Genomic DNA, 17619 nt, shown 5'->3' on the forward strand with positions numbered 1-17619 from the left:
GCAGAAACACAAAAAGGGAAAACGAATCGTTTTCTGAGGAGAAAAAGGATAAAACGGCCGTTTTTCTGTTTTTTCCATGTTGAATTATACCGTTTAATCAAACTGATAAAAAGTACCTTCATCAAAGACATTGTGTCACCTCTTGTGATTTTGGATAAAAAAAATATCGATAGTGACAAAAAAGTACACAACGGCAGGGGTGGAGCTAGATGGGGGGCCAGGGGCAATGGCCACCCTAAGCCAATCATTTGCCACCCCTACCATTTTTTCCCCTCTAATACAGATGGTGGCAGCAGTAATACTCTCAAGTGAAATATTCAAAACATTTTATCTTTTTGTGGTTAGTTATAAACATCAATATACTAACATCAAAGATGATAAGTATTCATGCTCTGTTCAGAACTAGATCTGCTGTTATATGGGGTAAAGGGAAAATCATGTGTCATTGCAATTCATCTGGGAGTCTTCAGTGAAATTAAAGATAAATAACAATTTTAATAAAAACTTATCAAATAATCAATTTATGTAGATATTAGTGCTTGTAAATATTAATTATATGCAGAATGTTTACTGATACAAGTTTTGGCATTGGAAAAGATTTACGCCCCAAAACTCAAAACTGAAAGAGTTTTATCCACTGTACCTATTATCTAGAAATTACAGAAGTTTAAATATATGCATCTATTTGTTAGCAAAGGCTGTAGGAAAGTATAGCTTGTCTTTATTATACCGGTATTATATATTTAGAAAATATGGGATTTTTGCTTGTTCATTTTTCTTTTGGAACAGTGTAGATTGACCCTGAGGTTCTGGTGCTTGTCCGCTTTCGACCCCCCCTAAGTGTACATTGGTTATTGCCTGGCCACCCTTATAAAAATTTTCTGGCTACGCCTCTGTACAACGGTTAAGATTTAGGGTATTTTCCCTGTTACTTCTCAAATAAATTCTACATTAAAAATGCCTTTCTTTTATCTCTCTTTTTTAAATTTTTTAAATTCTTTATAAACATGAACATGAAAGATATGGAAGCCTGTTTCCACCACATGAAAGTAAAAAAAAAAAGTCATAATGATGAGATTCAAAGTCACATTTTCGACTTTCAAAATAATGACTATGTTATACAACATTTCAAAATCGAATATCATAATTATGACTTTTGAATCTCATAGTTATGAATTTCTATTTGGCATTATGTACTTTTATGTGGCGGAAACGGGCTTCCATAGAGAGTTGTAATTTTCTCATGAATAAAAATGTTCCCAAGATTAATTTTCTGTTATCCTCTTAATTTCTAAGCTTTTGTCAGAAGTAATGGCTCCCGAACTGCTCTGTTACCGTAATGTACCTTATACACCGTTACTGGTCTTTAATAGGTAGCGCTCATTTGACCGAAGGGAGGCGCTGTTTCACATAACCGTCAGTGTTCAGCCACACCAAAATAAACAGGAGAGGAAGGAGCCTAACGCGACATTGCTGCAATGGACAAGTAAGGAGTTTTAATCAGTGTATTAGATATTAATATTGTCTCAGTGTAACATTTGAACATCAACTGTATTTTTTGTAGTAGGTTTACGTCCTCGGCGTTTGGTAAAGTTGAAGATTTTTCTGTTCTGTTTAGTTCCGCAATGCATGTTTCCCAAGTAAATCGTCTATCAGCATCTCTACAACTGTTCTGAGCTTGACTACATACATTCCGACTGAATATTAATCATAACACGGCCTCCTTTGAGCGAAATTAGGATAATCGGCCGTTAGGGACATTTTAAAACCGAAGTCAAGCCAGCCAGCCCTCGTTGGGTTTTTAGGTCACGCTTACATCATGGAATACGGTAAAGCTGGCCCGGACCTTTCAAAGTAAAAGCAAATTTTTCCTGTTCATTACCTACATTTAGTTGACATCATTCTTGCTCACCTGTTATATAAATTAATTTATATTCTCTCCTGTGAATATGAATGTATGAAAATTATTCTTTTTTTATTGTAGTCTCTGCTCTATCTTATTTAATTGTGCACTGATAGTGTCAGAATGCCTAATTATTTTCAATATTTCTTAAATTAAAACTGTTTCCAGTGAACACTTTTAGATTGTTGCACATTAAAGTCATCAGTATCTAATGAGGGATTTAAAAATGAAAGCCCCTTCAAAATCTCATATTTTTGGTCACTTTTATCTATTTCCACCTGGGCCTGGGGGTAGGTTCCCCTTCAGCAGATTTGGTGCCCAGACCTAGGAGGATAGATTATTTATGAAGAATCTAAAAATAATGTTGTCCTCTGCTCTTTGTTCTGTGTTTAAAGATCTATGCAAAGGTTGGAAAGTGTTGATGAGACTGGATGTGTGATTGCAAAGACAATTTACAGTGTACCCCCAATTATATTTTTTATTTTTGACTCATGTTATGTATGCGTGTGACTGAAAACATCCGATCAGCAGGGGGCGCTGCGTCTCTCAGGTATCCGCTGCTGGCGCGTGCAGTTGTGGAGCGAGTAAGACGTCAGACAGCGTGATCAGAGATGAGACATAGCAAAAGTGAACTGATGTTGTTGTTCATGTTTTCACAGAAAAATCAATAAAAATTAAATATGCACAGTGAAGACCCCTTCTTCTTCCACGTGTAACAGATGCATAGGAATGTTTGGCTGTTTGTCAGATTAATTGTTTGGCTGCCATCCTCTAATATTCCAAAGAATAATACATTTTAACAATCTTAAACATTCACAGGAGCACATATAATATATTTCAGACCAAAGGAGCAAGATTAATGTCATTTGAGTGCAGTTAATAAACCTAACACATATTGCTTTTACTTTGAAAGATCTAAGCCAGTGTTACTACCGTATTCCATGATATATGGGTTGGCTTTTCAGTCTAGATCCTGAGACCATTGATTCCTAAAGAAGGGGTCGTGGTCCCATCATGAATTATAGGGTCTTGGGATCCTCTACAGAAAAAATAAATAAAGATACAGAGATATCACTTAAAAAACAAACACATTGGTTTATGATGATGATATACTACAAATTGATAGATTAGAAAAACCTTTTTTTTTTTAGTAATCCAGCCGATTGTTTGAAGCTTAGATTTATGATAAAACATTTCAGCTATATTTAAATCCTGTGATAATAATAATTTAGGTTCTACCAGTTGAACTCTTTATGTAAAGGTAAAGGGGGACAATTTTAAAGGATTATTTATCTAATTATCTCATTAGAGCTACTTCAGTTATATATGAACTATTTGTGACACTAAATTATCTAATTATACATAAAGCCCAGGGCCAGATTGGAAACGTGCTACTACTAAGATTCCATCATCTGCACTTATGATTCAAGAACCTGCCTGAAATAAAACCTGTTGTGTTAAATCTCTTTGCACCAGGAGACCCGAAGCAGTTACTTTGGAGCATTACAAGGCAGCCATGGTGCTGAGTGGTGCTGGTGATGCTCTGGGCTACAGAAATGGGAGCTGGGAGTTCAATTTTTCTGGACCGGACATTCACTCGGTCAGTGCTGCAACACCACAGTGATTCCAATGTTCCTGTTTTTCAACTGCGTGTCAATCTTTAATTAAATATATCTGCCTTCCTAATGAAGCCCAACATTATAACCAACCTCCAAATAGCTTGTAGGGCTTTTGCTGCTCTAAGAACACCTCTCCACTGAATGGATGTTATTCCTGAATCTTTCATCTGCTAATAATCTCTGCCTGTGATGATTCATATTTATGACGTGGAAGAATATTAGTACATTTAAAAAAAGAAGATTATCTGGCAGTTGTGAACTTTTTCCGCTGCACTTTAACGCTTCCCCTTTTCAGAGGGGAACTGTCTTAATTAAAGCACTTCTGCTGAAAGGGTGGCGAGCTAACGCTAATATACAGCTTGCATTACTTAAGCAGCTAAGTTACATATCTTGAATAGTCACAGAGACGTCTAAACAAATACGAATCTTGATTTGGCACAAATGGAACCTTGTAAGTTAAGCTTCTGTGATTTCTTGGAAGAAAAATAGAGTGAAAGTTTTTTTTTTTCTTTTGTAGGGGGGATTCTAGAGCATCCATTACATAATCTGTAGTTGCAGCCTCTTCAGCGACTCCATGACTAGTTCATGTTTTTAGTTTTTTTTTAACAATTTTGAAGAAAAAATTTTTTTTTTAGGTTTTTCTTCAGTTATACTTGTTTTAGGCTACCTCTGTGATTGGATGCCCTCTGGACCCTAACTAGAAAAACATCTCTGTTAGACAATCTCTTGCACTGCATGCATGAAGCTGTTGCTGAACTGGAAAGCTCCTTCAGTGACAGACTGCTGCATCCTAGATGCACCAGGCAGCGTTATAATAGATCCTTCCTCCCAGCAGCTGTAAGACTTTATAACCATCACTGTTCCCAACAACCTCAATAAGTTTTTCACAGGTTCTGTGCAGTTAAATAACATGCTGCTGTCATTTTTTTGCACATCTCCGGTGTTGCTGTTATTTTTCATATATCAATTACTGTAAAAAAAATGTCCACAGCTGTTTATTGATTATTTACTCTCCAGATATAGAGCATTTATACTGTAAAACACTGAACAGTAAAGTACTTATTTGTTAATTTTCTTAACTCTGTTGCTTATTCTGTAATTTTTATACACTTTCTAAGGTCCACATTTTGTGACAACTTCTGCTACAACCTTTTGCTGCTGTAACACCACAGTTTCTCCATTGTGGGACAATAAAGGGATTTTCTATTCTATTCTATTCTATTCTATTCTATGTTACCACATTATACACACAACACTACAAAGAATCATGAATTTTCCTGAATTATACCTTCTGCTCCTCTGATCATCAGTAACCTGATGTCTTATTAGACATCCAGAGACTAGAGTGTAAAACCACAGATTAAGGCAAGGCAATGCAAATTTATTTGTATAGCATAATTCAGTACAAAGACAATGCAAAGTGCTTTACATGATTAAAATTTGGGAAAATAAAACCAAATCAATGCAAGTAGGAAAAAAAATTAATAAAAACGCAGAAACAAATATTAAAAACAGTTGGACTAAAGGAAATAAAAAAAGTTGAACTAATGATGTTACAGTTGAACTTTTTAACTAGAACAGCTAAGCAATAAAATACAACAGCTGTGTGAAAACTTGTGAAAACAGCATTTGAAAGTATATCAGATGGAATAATGACAATCAATTTTTGAAAATGTTTTTTTGTTAATTTCTCTCATTTTCTGGAACTGTAGGAGCTGCAGAAGCTCGGTGGTTTGGAAAAAATCAAGGTGACTCTCCCTGAGTGGCCACTGAGTGACGACACAGTTCTGCATCTTGCAACGGCTGAAGCTCTGGTAACCGGTGAGTTCAGCATAACAAGCGCTCCGTCTGATTAATATTAGCCGCCCCTTCTCTAAAGCGCCAGCTAAAGGTTAAATCTAATTTCCAGCCTTGCCTTGATTTGCTTTCCTATTAGGATCCGCAAGGAAACAACGGAGGCAGGAAATTGAGCTTGACCTTTTCTGTGATAATACCATCTTCGTGCACTGATAATTGAATCTTTTAAAGTCCGACGATTGAACAAAGTGTTGCTTTCCTTGCAGACAAGACAGGGGAGGAGCTTCTGCATGAGGTGGCTTTTCATTATGTGAAGGGGATGAAAGACATGAACGGGAGGGCACCTGGAAACACAACCATGTTTAGTAGGTTTTCATTTTGAATTTATAATCAGGTCTACATTTAGCAGAGATGTTTGAAAGTGTGATGCACTCACAGGTGTTCACAAGCTGAGGCCTGGGAAGGAAGAGGGCTACAGGGTGCCATATAACCCCAGGGGTGCAGGCTGTGGAGCAGCCATGAGGTCCATGTGCATCGGTCTAAGGTAAGCCACTTCCTCTGGGACATTTGGACCTAAGCTGTTAAAAGTTAAGCTATTTAAGTATTGTTTTCCCACACAGAATGATTAACCCAGCTGAGCTGAAGTCCTCCGTTCACATACTGCTAAACATTTTGTGCCAAAGTGTCAAATCCATCCTGGGAACAAGGCTCCTCTTAGTTAATGATGGATGGTTCTTCCAGGGTTTAGTTTATTTATTTAAGAAAACTTGGAATATTACCTTAAATGTCTTATTTTCTCCATTTTTATTTATAGTCTCTATGTTCTTCTGGGTTCATCCCTTATAATAGAGCTAAAACTGGCTGAAAATCTGTGACATTAGGTGGAGAAAATGCATCCAGATGTTTTAACCTTCTTTATAAAACAATTTGAAGCTTAGATATGTGAAATTAAAGGACAAACTTATTGAAGTACTCCTGTGGCTCTCTGTGTGGACGTTCTGCTGGATTCATTTTACTCTGCTCACCTTTGTTAAAATGCTGTGTTTTTGGTACATGAAAAATGAAATCATGTTAAAAAAAATGTAAACATGTGCAACCTTAAATAACGCTTTTTTCATCACCATTTAATTTAGTTTCAGCACTATGGGAACTTGTGCATAAAGGAAAGCAAAGCTTTCATACTAAAAGTCGGCGGTACAGAAAAAAATCATATATATATAAAACTGAGGAAAGTTGAAATAGTTTTAACATTTTTATTAGCTGTTTTTTTCATTTAGTTTTGGTTTAAACATTTTTTTTGTAATTGTTAAAGTCTGTTTTGTAAAAGATATATGTATATAAAACTACAGGAGATCAATGAAATGTTTTAGCAGAACAGAAATCATATATCTTTGAATCATTATAGAGTATTTTTAGTAATAAAGTTTGATAATTAACATATTTTAAACCTTAGGTACCCAAAGCCTGAACAGCTGTCGTCTCTTGTGCATGTTGCCGTGGAGACGGGCAGGATGACCCATCATCACCCCATCGGCTACTTGGGATCTGTTGCTTCTGCTCTTTTCGCCTCATACGCCATCCAGCGGCGGCCAGTCGCCTCCTGGGGTCTGGGCCTGATCAAAGAGGCCTGTCCCATAGCAAAGCAGGTTGTTACCGACAGCGGCTTCGCCGTGGAGGAGAACATGAAGGAATGGGACACCTTTACTGAGAAGTGGCAGCGGTATGAGCTGCTGAAATCAATTTGCTTTTGTTGTTGTGTTGAGGTTGCTGTCATTGATTTTATACCTATCTGCACTGTTGAAACATTTGGATTTTTTTGGAGATATTTTTCACCATCAGTAAAGTCTTCCCTCTTTCCTCAGGTACCTGGATGAGAGGGGGCTCTCTAACGGAGAGGGGCCTGTGATCTGGCCCTCCCCCTATGGAGTTGCTGAGAGGGACAAGGCCTATAAGAGCTTCAGCCTGTCTGGATGGGGGGGGAGCTGTGGCCATGACGCTCCGATGATAGCTTTAGACGCTTTGCTGGGCGCTGGTTCAGACTGGGAGGAGCTGATGAACAGAGCTGCTTTCCATGGAGGTCAGTGCTTCATTCATCTCTTTTGAGTATTAATCCCAGACTTGAGAGCAAAGCTCGGAATAATTTACGGTTCTATGAAAGAAGGGAAACTTCAGACCTTTTAAAGCAAACGCGATAAAGCTTAAATTGATGCTTTATATCTTTTTGCGTAGCATGCAGCTCTTTGTAGATCAGGGTTGCTGGTTGTAGAGTCGGTCTGATCAGCTGAGATTTGACCAATCCATGCAGGCAGCAGCTGGAGGGGTTCATTTTTGGAGCTCAGCAGGTAGAAAACATTTCACTGATGATGATCCTGGAGTTAATGCATCAGGTTTATGCTCAGCTGAAGTTGCTGGTTCCTGTTTTTTTTTTTTTTTTTTTTTTGTCTAAAACAGCGGTCACCAACCTTTTTACAGTTGAGGGCTAATTCAGGGGCAGAGTCACTGGAAGGGCTACCAATACTGACCTATGAATTGTAAGGGTCAACGTTAACCTAAACCTTATACATTATAAACATATCTTTATCGTTTCTTTAAATTTCTAATTTTCTTTTAGACATTTTCATTTTAAAATCTCTATAAATGCTTAAATTCCATATATGATTAAATGATGAAATGTTCTATAACTGATTAAAAAAAGAATAGCAACAGAATACAATGAAATTTCAAACGTAGCTCACTGTTGAGTTGTTATATTTTCAGAAGACTCTAAGGGCACCCCTTGTGGTCCTTGAGGGCCCCTTGGTGCCCGCGGGCACCATGTTGGTGACTCCTGGTCTAAAAGAATAGCTTAAGTCAGGCAGTTTTAACACAAATGGGTGTTTGAGGAAGGATAAAGATCCTTAACATATATCAAAACTGTTCTTTACATTAAATAAGCATGCTGATAGCTGAAAAGCAGATTTTTTATTTTATCTTTCTGAAGTTTATGTGACAAAAAAAGTAAGCAAAGTATATTAATATTACAAACTATTTTATACGCAAAGATGCAATAAAGACATCTCTGAGCCAAAATGGACGTATTTTTTTGTTAAAATTTGACAATCAGAAGTCGACTGGAAGTGTCGCAAAGAGGGAACTCAGTGATCCTTCATTGTTAAAACTTCAGTTATAATCAGCTCAGGTTGCTCAAAAACTGTTAATCCTGTTAAACTGCTGCTTTTTTGTAGGAATACTGAGACACTAGTTTATATGACTTTTCTCAAGTAAAGAGGATAATCGCTGCCTGGAGCAGAGCTATAGAAATAACAGGTCACTCTACAGATGGGCTGGTCCCACCAAGAACAGCATGTTATGGTTTCTGTATTTTTTTTAGCATTCTGTCTCAAACAAGAAGCATCTAAATTCACTGGAGAAGTTAAGTCAGAGAGGCTGATATTTTCCAGATTTACCTTAATTTAGTGGATCTAATGTTAAAAGCTCATCTGTCTGTCACCAGACGGATGGGCTCAGCAGGTAAGAATGGATCCTTGTCGCACAAGTAACCTGAGATATCAGTACTTATGGTTACTAATGAAAAATCCAAAATAAGAGACCAGTCCCAAATTATGTTTATTTCATCCACAGATAACTATAGAAGCTCCAACAGAAGCCAGTTTCTCATATATGTCATCAATTGTTTCACTGAGGTGTGACCACAGCATGTAGATGTATTTACTGAAGGATGAAGATGTACTTTAAAGATAAAAACACCTCCGTGCCCTAAAGCTGTGCTCTGCTATCTGATGACAGTACTTCGTCTCTCTGATTGTGACAGACGATTCCGAGGAAACGTCACATTCTCTATAGCTGCCTGTATTTTCAGCCATTGTAACACAGGGTTTCCGCAGGTCATTAAAAAACATTAAAATATATTAAATTATTATGTTTTCAATTAAAGCCTTAATTGGCATTAAAATTCATTAAAAGTGATTATTGTGGCATTTACAATAGTTTATTAAAAAAAATCTATAAAAACAATTTCATCGGATATAAGATGTTCCATGTTTGCGCAGAACTGCTTCCGGTTGATCATAAAGCCATATATTTGGAAAAGAAGCTCAAGGTGGAGAAAAGGCTAGGGAATGGAACAATTCAAATTTCAAAATAAGTGGCTGGAAAACAAGGAATACGGGACATAGCTGCAGCCTGTCGATGGTAAAGATGAGGGAGGATTTTTACATGTTATATATATATATATATATATATATATATATATATATATATATATATATATATATATATATATATATATGAGAGTTATGGGTACTTTCTAAGAACATTAAAAGAGCATTAAAAAGCATTAAATTAGAGTTCATTCCTGTATAAACCCTGGAGGAACAGGTGTCAGTTTATGTAGTAAGTTTATGTAATATAGTGGCCTGAAAGTGCTTTTTTAGCTAGACTTTAACCATTGTTCTATTTTTTCAGTTTTGGGACATTTATTTCAACAGTATTTTATCAGTGTTATTTCTTTATAGGAGTTTGAAATGAGATGAGGACATCAAAGGCAGTTAAAGGACTTTAATCTTCATAATAGCGTGTGTGTTTGAGCCTGTATGTACAGTTTTATTCTAACGTTGAGTTCCAACCTTTTTTTTTCTTATTAGCTGTATGTTTTATTATAACCTGGGAAATGAACTGTTTGTATTTGTTAGAAGATGGAAACTTAAATTAAATCAGTGCCAGCAGGAATTTTGTTTTTGATTTATTTATTTTTTTTGTGATATACATTAGATTTTTTCTCACAATGTTGGACTTGAACTGGATTGATATATGTCTGTGATTCTGTCCAGGCGACAGCGACAGCACTGCAGTGATCGCCTGCTGCTGTTGGGGGCTTCTTTACGGCACCGAGGGGGTTCCTAAATGCAACTATTCCAAGTTGGAGTACCGGGCTCGGCTGGAGCGCTCTGCTGAACAGCTCTACGCTCTGTCTCACTAAAAACATGGCCTGTATGGTCCAACTATATATTCGGTGCCTTAAAAAAAACAATTAATGAATGATGTTATAAAAGGCATATTTAGGCTGTAATAGTGGGAATGGGTGCTTAGAGAGGTTTAGAAATATGAATTTAGTATTGATGCTATTTGAATGCAGCGGTTGATTTACGGTCTTTCATTGTTATAAATTGAGCCCCAAGCTAAAAGTTTGGGAACCACAGCCTTAGTGTTAATTTGCGCACACATAGTGAACGACTTATTCTTATATATTGTAAAAATATATATATATAAAAAAATTAAAAAAAAGCATTTAAAACCGTTAAATTAATCCAGATTTCTGGACGCTTAGAATGTACCAACTACAACAAAACATATCGTCTTTATTTTCTTCACCGTTCGTAGATGAGTTCAGATATTTAAAGCAGAAACCAAAGCCAGATGATTTGTTGCTTTACCAGAAGACTGAGCAGAAGAGTGAGAGATTTTCCACCACAGGGGGGCACAGTTTGCTTTCAGTGGGTAAACATTAGCTCCGTAACAGAGCTAATGATGGATGATGGCAGGTGGGCGATAATGATGCCAGACAGAGACTCCCCGAGGCTGATCCACACGGTCAGTCCTCACCACAAGAGGACGATCATCAGATGAGAAGTGCAGGCTGAGGAAGCGGGTCAGGAGGGGGACGGCCGGGAGGCGGCATGTCAGATGAAGCATCAGAGGACATGAGGGATGGCAATGGGCAGAGCCAGAGAGCGGAAAAATTAACAAAAACAAACAGATCAGCTGCTTTTAGAAAGGCTTGTTTGGAGTTAGGAGGTTCTGATTTAAGCATTTGGGTTTTTTTTTTCTTTCCTCCTTGCATGAATGTCGGAGACCAGAGAGTTTGAACAGAGTTTTAAACTTCTTTTCACTCTTTTGGCCTCAGTTTCGGACAGATGGAATACATCTGCGGATTCATCATTTTCTGTTAGAATGAAAGCTGCCCTTTAAGAATAAGCATTTCCATGACCTAAAAGGAGGCATATTTACAGTTTATATCCAAATAAGGGTCTTTCTGTCATTTTAAGATGTGTAACAGAGCTTTATGAGATTGATGCGATTCAATTTCATCATTGATAAAAGCTCAAACTCATGGAAAAAACACGTTTTGATGCTCCATAGGCTTAAACTAACTAGCTTGTTATTGTTAATTAAAACGTTTGTGTAGATTGCCACACATATATGTACAAAATTAATTATTTTACTTCCTGAGTTTTATGGTAAAATTGAACCACATGTTTTTGGTGCAGATGCACTTTAAAAATGAGACGCCGGCATCTTTGACCTAAACCTCTAGAGCCATTTGTGGCTTTACCTCTTAATAACTTTGACCAAGATATGATAAACAGACCAGGCAGAGAATGAAATTCTAACTTTAACAGTTTTATGCAAGCACCACAAGTCAAGTTCCAAAGCAAATTTAAACTAATATCTTCCTCAATAACGCACAGACTAAACATTACCCTACTCAGAAAAATTATACTTTACTTTTTTCCATATTAAAGCTTTTATTTTTCATAAAATTAAAACATTTAAAAAATGCTTAACAGTTTTTCTTTAGATTTTCGTATCTAGAATGAGAAATGATGGCTTCTTGAAATGTAAAGTTTCTCTCACTTGATATAGATTTAATTTCTAATCCAGTTCTGAACAGAATTCTTACTCTTAAACAAACAATGTTGACAAGTTCAGCTCTGTTTATTTATATAGTGCCAATCCACAACACGTCATGTCTGGAAACTTTACCATTACCGTTTGTATAGCACCTTATAAAACAATACTACAAAGTTCTTAAAGTACTTAAAAAAAATAGAAAAACTATTAAGTGTCATTTTAAAATAACATTCAAAGTAAAAAGCCAACATATAGACATAATTTTTTTTATGATTTAAAACATTTAAAAAGCTTTTCTATCACTTCATAACAGATAAACCGGAACCACAAAATCTGGAAAACCTGTCATCAATCTGAGTATAGATAATGAGATCTGGTAGGATGAGGGACGACAAATAGAAAAGAAAAAAACAAACCGTAAAATCTACTTTAAACATTACAGGTAACCATTGCAAAGAGGTGACAGTCGGAGCATAAATATTACACAAATTCTATAATGTTTTACCAATTTCTTAAAAGACAGTTCTAGTAATCCTAGAATCTAAAATTATCCCAGAGTTCTTGGCTTCATGGGGCAATTGAAGCCTGAAACCTACAGAGTTTGCATAATTGTGTTCTCTTTTTGCCCCGACACCAAAAACAAACACCTCTGTTTTATTCGCTTTTTGAATGTAGAAGGTTATGAGACATCCAGATGTCTGAATAGACATCCAGATGTCTGAATGGACATCCAGCTGTCTGAATAGACATCCAGATGTCTGAATATATATCCAGGTGTTTGAATAGACATCCAGATGTCTGAATAGACATCCAGCTGTCTGAATAGCCATCCAGCTGTCTGAATAGACATCCAGATGTCTGAATAGACATCCAGGTGTCTGAATAGACATCCAGGTGTCTGAATAGACATCCAGATGTCTGAATAGACATCCAGCTGTCTGAATAGACATCCAGATGTCTGAATAGATCTCCAGCTGTCTGAATAGACATCCAGATGTGTGAATAGACATTCAAATGTCTGAATAGACATCCAGGTGTCTGAATAGACATCCAGGTGTCTGAATAGACATCCAGGTGTCTGAATAGACATCCAGATGTGTGAATAGACATTCAAATGTCTGAATAGACATCCAGGTGTCTGAATAGACATCCAGGTGTCTGAATAGACATCCAGCTGTCTGAATAGACATCCAGATATCTGAATAGACATCCAGCTGTCTGAATAGACATCCAGATGTCTGAATATATATCCAGGTGTTTGAATAGACATCCAGATGTCTGAATAGACATCCAGCTGTCTGAATAGCCATCCAGCTGTCTGAATAGACATCCAGGTGTCTGAATAGACATCCAGGTGTCTGAATAGACATCCAGATGTCTGAATAGACATCCAGCTGTCTGAATAGACATCCAGATGTGTGAATAGACATTCAAATGTCTGAATAGACACCCAGACGTCTGAATATATATCCAGATGTCTGAATAGACATCCAGCTATCTGAATATATATCCAGATGTCTGAATAGACATCCAGCTGTCTGAACAGACATCCAGATGTCTGAATAGACATCCAGCTGTCTGAATAGACATCCAGATGTGTGAATAGACATTCAAATGTCTGAATAGACACCCAGACGTCTGAATAGACATCCAGACCTCTGAATAGGCATCGGTCCTTTATATAAATAATACAAGCATATTTTTCTTCTTTTAATTAGCATCTATTTCTCAGTCATAAGAGTTAACCAGCGTTATGTGTCTGTAAAACATTGTTATCAAATAACCAATAAGGTTTTGTAGTCAAAAAATCTCTTGTCAAAACACTTCCTTACATCATAAACGTTACACTACAAATTACACCTGCATCAGCCATGGTCTGGCTGTTTACTTCCGGCTCTTGTTTACAGTATAAACTGAGTTTTGTCCTTTTTGCACTGCTTTATGTCGTTCTTTAATTATGTTATCTCATGTAATGGTCATCATCTTCCCCAACTTCGTTAATTTTCAAGGAGAACACACACTATTTTTGCACCGTTCATAAAGATACTCTGTATACCCATTTTATTCCTGTGTTGCTAATAAGCTACACATGAATTTGACGTTTCCATTAATTTTATCTTTTTATCTGGAAAAAACAGTCCGTTATTATAGGTGTAGAGCTTTAATGACATCCTTATGATGATAAATTCCTGATTATTATTATTATATTTTTTTTTTTTGGGCCAAATATTTATTTTTAATTTTTTAATGAAAACGGTGTTTTTAGAACTTATAAATTGTAATTTTTTTAGGCTCTTAAATATGCTTGCACTTTAAAAGCTTTCTAATGCTGACTCCAGACCAATTAGGATAATTTATGATTAATGTTATTCACCTTGATTTGAAGTGGAAAAAATAAAATCAAGGTTTTATTATTAGTTTTAAAGTATTTTTTCTGAGGAATTGCTTTTATCTCTCATCATGTTGACGCTGCTTTCTACTGTTATTTTCAATATTACTGCATTTGCTATTGTTTTGACAATGTTTTTCTTTTTCCATCATGCGGAGAAACACTTGTGACTATTACGGTACACATTCGGCCAACAGTGCATTCATTCTTTTACTCTACCTGGGGGTAAAATGTATTTTCATCATATACCTTCAGAGACAGCTGGAAATAGGTAATAAACAAGCTAATTATCCTGAGGTATATACTATGTAGCTGTATCCCTTCAAAAACGTCTGCTGTTAATTCACAAGATGAAGGAATTTCTGCTCATGTGACTTGAATGCGTTTTCAAATCTCCCCCCCATGGCTCAGCAGGGCTCTAACGAGCAGCACCATCTCACTGCACAGGTTGTGGTTTTACTTCTGCTTGGCAACAATAGAAGCTACAGTTTATTTGACTAAACCTGATAAAATATCTCCAGCTCTGGGTGGAGGAAATGTATTTTAAGCCACATTGGTGTAAAATTCTTGACATGATTGCACTGTGGAAATAAAAAAAAACAAAAAACTGTACCACTTAAGTTGTGCCTTTGTTCTATGCAAATAAAATAATTTAAGTCACCATATTTTATGTGTGTATTCTTTTTTAACTGTTCTCACTTCATAAATGAAAACATATACAATTTTTGTATCTTTATCAGATTTCTACAGTGTCAATGGCCTTTACGTTGTACTCTTGCTAATGAATGAAATAATCTTTAATTGAAAGTGCTTTGTGGGACTGAAATAACTAAGTACACTTATTGTACTTCATTGTACAAAAGCATCGTACCCCCACCCCCCTGCCTGTTTCACAAGATTGTAGCTTATATACAAAATAATCTTTGGCTAAATACCTTGAAATGCAGAGGGTCCTGTTTTCTGCTCTCCTCTCTTCAGCTCCCTACAAAGGATCAAAAAGTATTTAGATCAAATGTTTTGCTGTTTTTCTTTAGGTAAATATGCCAGAAGTCTAATCTCATAGAAATATCCTGATGTTTAAAAAAGTCATGATGTTGTGTATTTATAAAGATTTCCCATGGCACCTAAAAGAGAGACCCACAGCATCACACATCCTGCACCGTACGTAATGGAAAATGTTGCACTTTTACATACACTCATACTTTTTATCACACCAGAGGTCAGCAGCTGGTACACTTCATACAACCATTGCTGCAATTGTCCTTATATTTATAAATAGTTCTGGCCCTGCATAACACACAACATTTAGGGAAAAAAACGCTTTCTTTCATAAATGTAATTAAAAGCTTTGTTGTATGGTTAAATCAAAGGACCACAGATCCTTCTGTATTCAAAAATGTGAAATTTGAGGGAATGTGTTTTGAGAGCATCTTTTAAAAAAGGCAGATTTTGAAACCCTAATAAAACAAAACTCATCCCAAACTTAATTTACTGTACATATCATACACAGATATTCCATAACCAAATAAAAATGACCCTTTATTTTAATAAAACTCTTCACTTCTTTATCTCTTTAACCATCAGGGCCCTTTTTACTATACCCACATTGAGTGAAAACATTTCATCGGTTCTAACCAAACTGACAGGCCAAACATAGAAAGTCCTTGTTTGAATGTTTGTGATGTTAGGAATCAAACCCTCTTTTCCTGCTTTGTTTAAAAGAAATTAATAAAGACTTAATGTTTTTCTCTATTTGTAAAGTTTTGGGTCTGGTGGAGAGATTAACAAGTCTTTTTCGATCCTCCTTTGTCACCTTTCCTGTTTCAACTATTTAAATTATTTCTCTAACAGGATGATAGTAATGTTAATTGACTATAATTTGTTTTTTAACTATTATGTGACTTGTAAAAGTCAACCCTAATCTGACCTTATTTTGGTGGCCTGTTTTTTTTGTTTATCACATTTTGGAAAGTTTGAAAACAGTGATGGATTAATTATGTTTGACTATTTTGATTGAAAAGATTTGGATTGCTGATTAAACGTTTCTGAACTCTCCTTTAGTAAGCTGCTAATTTTTGTAAAATATGATATTAACTAAAATAAATTATTTAAATTAAACAAATTTTTTATGAAGTGTTCCAAAAAGTTGGTTAATTTTTTTCTAATTCTTTTTATTTCTATTTCTCTACTTCTTGCAACTTCTCTTGCTTCTTGTCTGTCTAACTGCGTATAATTTTTTTTTTACATCAAATATGTCTCATACTGATGTAAAACAGCCGTTACATGTAGGACTTATTAGTTTTATCACAGTCCTTGAAAACAGAACAAGGGGACCCTGAAAAATAGGAGTTATTCTGACAAATGTTGAGGTGTTTTTTCAGGTTTAGTGGTTCCATTTTCATCATCTCCATCTCGCACTCATACTCTTTTCAGAATGTACTTGAAAAAGTAGAGACACCCAGGATACCTCGGTATCTCTCTCAGCTGTCACGACTTGCATCCAACATCCCGGCCCTCTGCGCCTGTCTGAGATGGCACTAATGGTGACTGCTGTGTCCCGTGACAGTTACAGAGATGAGGACTTCATCAGATAGACCATCCACATGTCCTCACCCCCCCACCCGGACAGCAGGCCACAATAACCAAGCATTATTAGAGGCTCCAGTGTTGCCTAGAAACTGGCTGGTGAGGATTTACCAGTCTTTATAGGGATGTTGCCTTGTTTACGTGTTTGTGTTTGCAATGTTTGCATGTGCACATTTTGGGGGCATAGAATCTGTTGGCAGTCTTAGGTACAAAAAAAATAAAGTGTTTCCAGATGGATTGTTGTTATAAAGGAGGACAGAGATATAACATTTAGACTCCAGTTGTTATTTACAAGATCAACTTAAGACCACTGCAAAAACCTAAATAAATTTAGAAAGATAATTGTTGTGAGCATTCAGAAGTTTTTACATCTGAGTCACATGGTTTCCAGATGTTTATGTCCCTCTTGGTGAGCAGTTTTATTATACATCTGGATGGTCTACATGCTGATTAAGAGGATTGTGTCCACTGAATGGTTTTCACCTTAAAGAGGTGAGAGATATTTTATTTATTTATTTATTTATTTTTTGCTGTTTTTAAATATCTGTTATAGTCTCGGTTCTGTCATGTTACCTTTTGTGTATTCCGTTTTACTTTGTACCATGTTTTCTATTTTTAATAGTTTCATTCTTATTTTGTTGTGTTTTCTGGTTATTTTCAGTTATCAGGTTTTTATTTGTTGCCCTCTGCTGCCC

The 17619-nt window shown here is 36.1% G+C and overlaps 1 protein-coding gene across 1 annotated transcript; it reads left to right on the plus strand.

Annotated features, from left to right (window-relative positions):
- Positions 1-1397: 1397 nt before the first annotated feature.
- On the plus strand, positions 1398-10578 carry LOC119796759 (protein ADP-ribosylarginine hydrolase-like). The gene is made up of 8 exons (XM_038305456.1): positions 1398-1486; positions 3380-3503; positions 5235-5343; positions 5586-5684; positions 5758-5863; positions 6773-7039; positions 7182-7396; positions 10149-10578. Exons 1-8 carry the CDS (start codon positions 1479-1481, stop codon positions 10295-10297), a joined length of 1077 nt encoding a protein of 358 aa, XP_038161384.1. The 5' UTR covers positions 1398-1478; the 3' UTR covers positions 10298-10578.
- Positions 10579-17619: the final 7041 nt, after the last annotated feature.

This window comes from Cyprinodon tularosa, unplaced genomic scaffold (assembly GCF_016077235.1).
Source record: "Cyprinodon tularosa strain WSP-4 unplaced genomic scaffold, ASM1607723v1 ctg559, whole genome shotgun sequence".
In the NCBI taxonomy this organism is placed as follows: domain Eukaryota; kingdom Metazoa; phylum Chordata; class Actinopteri; order Cyprinodontiformes; family Cyprinodontidae; genus Cyprinodon; species Cyprinodon tularosa.